Source organism: Bos mutus, chromosome 1, assembly GCF_027580195.1.
Source record: "Bos mutus isolate GX-2022 chromosome 1, NWIPB_WYAK_1.1, whole genome shotgun sequence".
NCBI classification, from domain to species: Eukaryota; Metazoa; Chordata; class Mammalia; order Artiodactyla; family Bovidae; genus Bos; species Bos mutus.
Genome location: NC_091617.1, coordinates 79,702,519 through 79,712,242, shown reverse-complemented (window position 1 = coordinate 79,712,242; position 9,724 = coordinate 79,702,519). Strand labels below are relative to the sequence as shown.

Genomic DNA, 9,724 nt, shown 5'->3' with positions numbered 1-9,724 from the left:
TTTCGAGGCTTATCCTGATGGATGACCAGAGGATGGGGTCCTGATCACACCTTCTGAGCCTCTGGAATTAAGGGTCTGTTTGTGAACAGCTGGGAGCAAATGTGAAAACCAAGCTTACACTGCCTACTACCTTCTCTACCCATCACAGGCTCCCCCCCTGCTTATCTCCCTCCTTACAGGAAGTCAATATTATTAAGCTTCTCTATAGAACACACACCCCTACTTTTAAACCAAGTTTCATTCTCTGAAGCAATAGCAAACAACAGAGCAAGTCCACCCCCACGCAATGACAACGTCTAAATATTTGGAAAACGTGTTGGTTTCCACGTTTTGGGCTTCTTTGCTCCAGGCTAAACCAAACTAAACCTCGGATGATATTTTCCAAGGCTCTCGCTATCCTGACCACCTCTCCTTGGAGGTCACACATGAGATCATCAGGGGCCACAACTGAGAGGCAGTGTCTGAGCCAATATTGTGACCGCGTGCTCTGGCCACCAAGACTCACTCTAGTTCTGCTGATGCTCCAAAGGGCCCTAAGGAGGCATCTGTGTTCTTAATGTCCTCACAGAGTCTCAGCCTGCAGTGCAGGATTCAAAGCCAGAGCTCTGCCAAGTGAGTGGCTGTTGGACCAGGGCTCCTCTCTGCTGCACTCGTCTACTGGCTGAGGGCACAGGCCACGGGAGCACGGGGTCACTGGGGACACTTGGTCACTGGTGCCAATCACACTCAGCCACCCAGGGAACCCAGGTCAGGGTGTATCTTTGCAGTGTGTTGGCAGTCCGGTCTGGAGAGAAGGGGAAGTGGCAGTGGGGAAGCCCTGTGGGCCATAGCCCTCCAGGCCCTGCTACAGGAAGGGAGGAAGGGCTCTCTCCCCATTCCCCACTCAAGGCAGAAATCTCTTCCTTCCTTTCTTCTTTTCTCTAAGGATCTTATCCAAGCTCTTATCCAAGATCCCGTAACTCTCCCTCTTCACTCCAAATCATTGGTACCTTTGCTACATCTGTGGGCCTTGTTCTCCCTCTAGAAGAAGGCAATTGTCCCTGACATGTGAAGATTTTAGTAAATTGCTAAGCATCCCTACTTTCCCCAACATGGACCCCATGTTGCCCTCAGCTCCCAATGGAGGGCGCTCTCTCTGCTGCCAGAATCAGCACTCCAGGGCCGACTATGCCAGCCCCTCCTCACCTTGGTGCTCACCTCGTCCTCTCAGCTGCCTCCCCTCTTTGCTGCTGTTACCATGTTCCAGGCCAACTCTGGAGCATCTCCCCAGCCCACCCCCCAACCTGCCCACACCGGCCCCCAAGCAGCATTGACTTTGGCAGATTTCTTGGGGGCCAGCGATGTCATAACCTGTTTGCTTTTCCAGGACTGATGTTTGCAGGGGGCTTTTTTTTGGAACCAGAACAGAAATCATCCCATATCCTTACGCAATCCTTCCGCAGGCTCCAACATATAAATAAAGCCTTTCGACACTCCACCAGGCAGAGCACCTGGGTTGGTCCAGAAGCCTCCAGCTGCCTGCCTGCTGACACACCGGGGCCTCTCTGAAGCCACCATGAAATCCTTCGTTCTGCTCTTTTGCCTGGCTCAGCTCTGGGGCTGCCACTCGATCCCGCTTGACCCGGTTGCAGGTTATAAGGAACCGGCCTGTGATGACCCAGACACAGAGCAAGCAGCCTTGGCTGCCGTGGACTACATCAACAAGCACCTTCCTCGGGGCTACAAGCACACCTTGAACCAGATTGACAGTGTGAAGGTGTGGCCGAGGGTAAGTGAACCTGCCCTGCCAGGTGGGACAGGCTGGTGTGGGAGGCTTAGCTGGGTGTCTCTGAGAGCCTGCCTCCCAGAACAAAAGAAATTGCATAGCGAAAATGCCCCGATTTCTCCAAGGAGGGAGGGAGAGGGCAGGCTGAAGGAAGAGAGGAGACATTCTGTACTGTGGTCAGGGTCTCCAGGAGGGTGCTGGATGGGAGCAGGAAGTGTGAGGAGAGGACAAGGCTTCAAGTGGTATTTTGAAGGTAACAAGTAGAAAGTGTGACCTTCTAGAAAAACTAGCACCAGAGAAAGGATTCTGGCTGCCAAACTACCACTAGCCGGAAAACATTTCTTTTTTTTTGTTTCTGTTTCTCTGCATAAAGACTGAGTGTGAATGAAGTGCACATTTTTTAAGTGTCTACTATGTGCCAGGCCCTTTCATACAGTTCATCTCTGTAATCCCTTCCCCGCTGTGTCCCCAGTTCTGTGGGGAGGGGAGGCGGGTACTGTCCTTGTCTTACATAAGAGATAACCAAGGCTCTGACATATTTAGGGCATTTTTTTTTTTACCCAAGTTCATAAAATAATAAGCATCAGGCAAGGATTCTATTTCAGTACTGTATTCCTTCCTCTACACAAGCTGCTTTCCCAAGAAAGGTACCCACATCCCAGTGAGAAATCTTGGCATGAAAGGATTCACCTCCTCATATGCTGGAGGAGAAAGCAATGCAGTCTGAAGCTGGTGACAATGATCAAACTGGGAAATGTGCCTCGGAGGTCAGCTGAGTGATTTGGAGAGGTGGGGAAAAGACCCATCTATTGCCTATTTTGAATTAGATTTTATAGCTGATGAAGGATAATATTTTCAGCCAATGCTAATTACAAGTCTTCCAGGACAAGAACCAGTGTTAGGTGCTATGGGACATGCTAAGTTGAATCATATGAAATAGCCAGCTTTGTATATTAAAAGCAGTCAGATATTGGCATTTTAATGATTCAACCTAACACAAAGATGAGAAAGACATAATTAGTGCCACAGAAGATTCACAATCTAGGAAGGAAAATAAGGCAAACCTCAGGACATCTGGACTAACTCACAGACCTCTGATCTTACAATGGGACAAAATAATTGAAATCAGGATTGTCCTGGATGGAGTTTAGGAGTTCTGCAATAGTGAAGTACAGTGGTGGTTCAGAGGAAGCAATGATCAGTTCAGGGGAAATAACACACAACCTGCATATCTGAAGGAAAGAAAGAACAATGTTGCAATTTTCACTTACAGCAGGGTTTGAGAACCCAGTGCCCGGCTCCTATTCACTAGCTCTAAGTGTTTTCAGGGAGTTAATTTGGGCACATCTGCACAATATAAAACAGGAAAGGAGATTCTGAGGTTTCAGGTACTAGTGAAACAGGCATAACAGAAATGAGAGGCAAGCAGAGTTGGGCTGAAAGGAAAAAATAGGCATATGCGTACCTTCTGGATTTTTTTTCGGTCTTTGAAGGAAGGATGCAGAAACAGGTGAACTGGCAGGGAAAACTCCGAGGAATCATCCAAGCTTCCCTGTCACTGCCTTACCCACTACTCCTTTCCTCTGTGCAAGTGAAGGACAGACACACTGCGTCCTCCAGCAGAGGAAGGATCACGCTTCCTCCTTACTACCAGCAGGGGACAGTAGGGAACAGCAACTTTGCATCCAGGCATCTACAAGACAAAAAGCCACAGATGACAACTTTTCCTTTAGGAAGGAAAAGAAAATGGGGAAGGAAGGAAAGTAGATATTGAGAAGGAAGGAAGGACGAAGTAGAGGGAGGGATGGAGAAGATAAAGGAGAGACAGTAAATTATTATCCTACACCACCTTACTTTGCTGCTTGACTGAGAAAAATCCCAAACTGACTTTTTCAAAATACCGCTTGAAGGGTAAGTACCGACACTCATTTTTGCCTTCCAAATCCCTTTGAGAGTGATGACTGTGGTTCCATCAACCTGTCCAAGCCCATGCCCACTTCTTTCTTACCCTTCCAACAATGGGTGTGTTGGCACCCAGTGGGGGCTCACCCGTGGACCTGCTTAGCAGGCTTAGGCTCACCTCTTCATCCTCTGTCTCCCCAGCGGCCCACGGGAGAGGTGTATGACATTGAAATAGATACCCTGGAAACCACCTGCCACGTACTGGACCCCACGCCCCTGGCGAACTGCAGCGTGAGGCAGCAGACGCAGCACGTGAGTGGCCCTCTCAGGGCAACTGCGGGGGTGGGGTGGGGTGGTGCCCCAACTAAAACTGCCAGTCAATGGCGCCCTCCCTAGCGCCAAATTTTTAGAATTCCCCTTTTTGTTGTACCCCGCCCCCCACGCCTCCCCCGCAACCTCTGTAAAAGCAGCGTCCTGTTTCAATATCACCAAGAGAAGGAGATTTTGTGAGGCTCACCTTTGACATCCACGCCTGAGAGACCACGCCCTCTTCCCCCCTCCTCCCATCTTCCACCTTGAGACGTGAAGGTCAGCCCTCTGGGGCCCTCACTGTGGGTTTATTTCTCCAGGCGGTGGAAGGAGACTGCGATATCCACGTGCTGAAACAAGATGGCCAGTTTTCCGTGCTGTTTACAAAATGTGATTCCAGTCCAGGTAGAGTTGACTATTCTCATTACGGTTACCCGGTAGAGAGAGTGAGGAAGGGACCTGAATTGGTTTCAACAGAAGCAGATCTAGCCACTTTATTGGTGATGAAAAAGGGAAGCCAAATTTCCTGAGTTTGGGGATTTTAAAACTGTTTTTTAAGGAATTGTTCAGCTCCGAGGTTGAAAATCGCCCCTTGGTGAGAGGAGCTCCTGCAAAAATGCCAGCACGCCAGGGGCCACTCGAGGGTTTAAGTAAGATGCAGAGAATCAGCCTGTAACTGTTTGGAGCCAGTCTTAGCCCTCTCAAATAAGCAGAGCGGCGACAAATGCCGCTGAGAATTCCAGGCCCGAACCAGGTTACTTCTGTGCGCAGATTCCGCCGAGGACGTGCGCAAGTTGTGCCCAGACTGCCCCCTGCTGGCGCCACTCAACGACAGCCGGGTGGTGCACGCAGTGGAGGTCGCGCTGGCTACCTTCAATGCCGAGAGCAACGGCTCCTACTTACAGCTGGTGGAAATTTCTCGGGCTCAATTTGTGGTAAGACTGAGACCCTGCTGACAGGTTGGGCAGGTTGGTGGCACTTTGGGGTGTGAACGTGGTGAAGCAAGTGTGAGGGAGGGAGCAGGGGCAGCCACAGGAAGTCAAGGAGGGTGGTGGGAGAAAAGGGAAAGAAAGGGTCCTGAGTGTCCTGGACCCAGAGAACCCTCACCGCACCCCCCACCTAAGCCACTTCAACATAAAATAGTCAGAGTCTGCGTGTGTGTTCAGGCTGTGTTCCTCGGTTAGTTAACACGAGGGTGGGAGTTCCCGTTTTATCCAGAAGCACACACCGTAAATTCATGGGTCTCCACACCACCATCACCTATCACCGCTGAACATCAGCTCTTGTAAGTATCAGCTCTTGTAATTGATACTTACAAAGACATGGGCATACTTGTATATAATGGCAGAATCTTAAAATGTCATGGAACCACTGAAAAACAACAACTAATTGTCCTGTGGTTAGGTTAGCACATTTGAACACAATATAATTCTAATGTTAAAAAAAAAAACAAACTGGTATTCTGGGTGCCAGCCATGGCATACTTGGAAATACACTGTAGGTAGTAATTCTGTTAACCAGAATATGTGATTCTAGAACCGCCACCCCAGACTATAACAAATAAGAAATATTTTATTATTTTAAGTGTCCTTATGCTCCAAGAACAATGAGATAGAAAAGCATAAATATCTTCTGCACGTCCAGTTATCTTTTTAATTTGCTCCTGCTATCTAAAATATGTGGGAGAGAAATTAATTACTTTCCCATCCCATCTTGGAATAACCTGAACCTTGGGTCTGAAAGTGCAACCCCAATACGGAAACTGGCAGGAGGCAGGGTTCCTACCCAGATCAGTGTCAGGTCAGCCCCCTGGGTTCCTGCTTTCTACCTGAAAACTCGCCTCTGCTCTGGAAGGATGGGCAGTGGATACCTGCACCTACTTCAGGGAACACCCAAACCCCAGCTTCTGTGTGCAAGCCCTTAAAACCCAATGCCCTCATGTGAGCCTTGTGTAAGACACCAGGGGCACGTTTCCTGGCCACACGGTGCGGTCTACGTGAATGGTGCTCCCTGGATTATGTAGTACCATGGTCCTCACTACTTCCCTCTGGGCTCCCCTTCCCTGCCTTTCTCATACTGTCATGTTGCTTCATGAAGATTTTCATGTATCTTCGTCAGCCTCTTCCAGTTTCTGTCTCTGTGGAGTTTGCAGTGGCTGCTACTGACTGTATTGCTAAAGAAGTCGTAGATCCAACCAAGTGCAACCTACTGGCAGAAAAGGTGAGCAGACCAGGCAAAGCTGGTCATGGAACAAGTTTATATCTTGGGGCTGTGGAAAGAGATAATGCAAAATACCCATGCCCTGTGAGGCTGGGTCATGCCAGGTCATCCCTTGGGGTGTCATCTCCCCTGCTTAAGAGCTATCACCAGATCTTCTCATTTGCTGGAGGCCCCTGGAGTTAGAGAGGCTATTTCCTAACTAATATGAGTCATGTCAGGCTGCTGGCAGTATAAAGTGTAGATTTTCTAGATATACCTCAGGTATGCAACCTAAGTCCTTAAGCCAGTAATGTCTACTTCTAGGAATTTAGCCTAAAGAGATCAGCATGTTTGACAAAATATATCTATAAAGATGATTTATGACAGATTCAAAATGACCCCAAACACCTGAATGTCCAACAGGAGGGAATCGTTGAATAAAATATGACATGTTAGTAAATAGAAAATTATAGACAGATAAACTATGTTTTCAAAGAATAATGAATGATATAAGAGAATGCTATCATTCTAGAATGTGAAAAACACAGTCTCCAAAATGGTATAGTCACAATGATGTCAACTTTCAAATGATATCTAATAGTATTTAAAAATAAAGAAATACATAGATGTTAACAGAAGTTCTTCTGAGTCACCACAATTTCTGAGATTATGGGTGAGCTCTCTCACTCCCAAAACATTTCTGTATTTTCTACATTCTATATAAAATATAAGCAGAAAGCATAAACTTTAGGAAAAAAGTTAAAAAAAAAAAAAAGACAGGAATTAAGAATTAAAGCGTTTTACCCTGGATGTATTGAGTGTAAGTGAAACTGGGTGAGAAGTCCACTTTTTGAACCTGTTCAAATACCTCCTGTCTTTCTGTGCAGCAATATGGCTTCTGTAAGGGGTCAGTCATTCAGAAAGCTCTTGGTGGGGAGGACGTCAGAGTGACTTGCACGTTGTTCCAAACGCAGGTAAGGGCCCCACAGATGTACTCGCCCTGCTTCTCAGAATCCAGTGACCCCTTTGGATTTCTGCCATGCAGTAGTAATTAGGGCATTAGCTGCCTGTTCTTCTGAGCCCCACAACATAGATTGTGCCAGGAATGTGAAACCATCAGCAAATGAAAGGTTTACTCCCTCCCCTTCCAGGAACTGGTACGTATAGGGCAGACCCACCCCCAGGTGCAGTTGGCAAGGTCATGTTTCTAGTTGCCGACCCAGGGAGTGAGGGGGTGTGTGGGAGTGGTTTCTGAGTTGCAGAGACTAGGTGGGTAGATGTGCCTGCTAGACCCCTGTAACTGCAGGTGTAGATGAAAAAGAGGGTGACGCTGCTGGTGAAAGTTAGCCATCAGGTGGGGTTCTTTTGCTCGTGAAACGTGAGAATAAGTCTACCAACCCCAAAACAGCTTGTGAGAAAGGGAATGGCACAAGCCAGTTACCCCTCCCCTGGAACCCTGATGACTATCCTTTGTACCTAGGTAGTTCTTCTTTTCCAGATTCCTTACAAATAAAAATTATTACTGTGAGAGAATTGGGTGGGGATTTCCCCTGGAAGGAGGAGAAAGGCAGCTAACCCAAAGAAACGGTCCTCTTTCCTCCAGCCTGTGATTCCGCAGCCCCAGCCCGACGGCACCGAAGCTGAGGCCCCAAGCGCTGTGCCGGACGCAGCTGGGCCTGCGCCTTCTGCAGCTGGCCCGCCCGTGGCCTCCGTGGTGGTGGGGCCGAGCGTGGTAGCAGTTCCCCTGCCGCTGCACCGAGCACACTACGACTTGCGCCACACTTTCTCCGGGGTGGCCTCAGTGGAGTCATCCTCGGGAGAAGCGTTCCACGTGGGCAAAACACCCATAGTGGGGCAGCCTAGCGTTCCTGGAGGTCCAGTCCACCTTTGCCCAGGGAGAATCAGATACTTCAAGATCTAGAAGATGGTCGGAGATGAGATGGTTTGGCACAGAGAATACAGCTATCATTTTGTCCAAGTCATGGGTATGGGTAGGGGCTTTGTCTGCTCTGGAAGCAAGTGCTGCCTATGGTCTAGATTAATGTCAGGTCTTGAGTCCCAACTTCTCATCCTTCCAAGGACAGGAGCAGAGGAGGTGCTAGTGATGTTTGATGGAACATAAAGTCAGCAGCTTGATTGTCATGGCTTTGATGTAAGCCACCACCACTGTGTTCTCTACCTTCTCTTGACCTCACAAAAGTAATTGGAACTGTGACTTTGAAAGGTGCTCTTGCCAAGTTTATATCTACTTGTCATTAAAAATGCTCTAATAAAGAAGGTTCTAAGCTGAAATGTCATCATGATTGTTGCCTACTTTGTCCAATCTCACGTGTGTGGTCTTTCCAGCAACCGTATAAGTGTCCCTAATCAAAATCAAATTGAAAATAGGAATAAAATAGAACAAAACCTCCTATATACATAGGAAAAAGTGAGACCAGGATCTGCTCACTACCTATATGATCTGATAATTTCCTTATAAGAAAATAACTCTTTCATTTCATAATGGTCAGAAAATATTAATAAATTAGGACCAAGTGCTTAAACTTTCTACAGACAAACCAACCATTCAGTTAAGTTCAGTTCAGTTGCTCAGTCGTGTTCGACTGTTTGCGACCGCATGAATCGCAGCATGCCAGGTCTCTGTCCATCACCAACTCCCAGAGTTCACTGAGACTCACGTCCATCGAGTCAGTGATACCATCCAGCCATCTCATCCTCTGTCGTCCCCTTCTCCTCCAGCCCCCAATCCCTCCCAGCATCAGAGTCTTTTCCAATGAGTCAACTCTTCGCATGAGGTGGCCAAAGTACTGGAGTTTCAGCTTTAGCATCATTCCTTCCAAAGAAATCCCAGGGCTGATCTCCTTCAGAATGGACTGGTTGGATCTCCTTGTAGTCCAAGGGACTCTCAAGAGTCTTCTCCAACACCGCAGTTCAAAAGCATCAATTCTTTGGCGCTCAGCCTTCTTCACAGTCCAATTCTCACATCCATACATGACCACTGGAAAAACCATAGCCTTGACTAGACAGACCTTAGTTGGCAAAGTAATGTCTCTGCTTTTGAATATGCTATCTAGGTTGGTCATAACTTTTCTTCCAAGGAGTAAGCATCTTTTAATTTCATGGCTGCAGTCACTATCTGCAGTGATTTTGGAGCCCCAAAAAATAGGTTTTCCCCAATTCCCAGGTAAGGGAACATTAGTAATTAACACAGGAGCCTCACTTTAATTATACCTGTTGATTGTACTATATGTGTATATAGTAAGAAAGAAACAAAGTGAAGTTGCTCAGTCGTGTCTGATTCTTTGCGACCCCGTGGACTATAGCCTGCTAGGCTCCTCTGTCCATGGGATTCTCCAGGCAAGAATACTGGAGTGGATTGCCATTTCCTTCTCCGACCCAGGGATCAAACCCAGGTCTCCCACATTGCAGGGAGACGCTTTACCCTCTGAGCCACCAGTTCAGTTCAGTTCAGTCGCTCAGTCGTGTCCGACTCTTTGTGACCCCATGAATTGCAGCACACCAGGCCTCCTTGTCCATCACCAACTCCCA

The 9,724-nt window shown here is 47.7% G+C and overlaps 1 protein-coding gene across 1 annotated transcript; it reads left to right on the top strand.

The window, feature by feature from the left end:
- The first annotated feature begins 1,496 nt into the window (after positions 1-1,496).
- On the top strand, positions 1,497-8,435 carry AHSG (alpha 2-HS glycoprotein). The gene is made up of 7 exons (XM_005910760.3): positions 1,497-1,768; positions 3,869-3,979; positions 4,297-4,381; positions 4,748-4,911; positions 6,095-6,196; positions 7,063-7,149; positions 7,779-8,435. The coding sequence occupies exons 1-7, from the start codon at positions 1,556-1,558 to the stop codon at positions 8,094-8,096; spliced, it is 1,080 nt and encodes a 359-aa protein (XP_005910822.2). The 5' UTR covers positions 1,497-1,555; the 3' UTR covers positions 8,097-8,435.
- Positions 8,436-9,724: the final 1,289 nt, after the last annotated feature.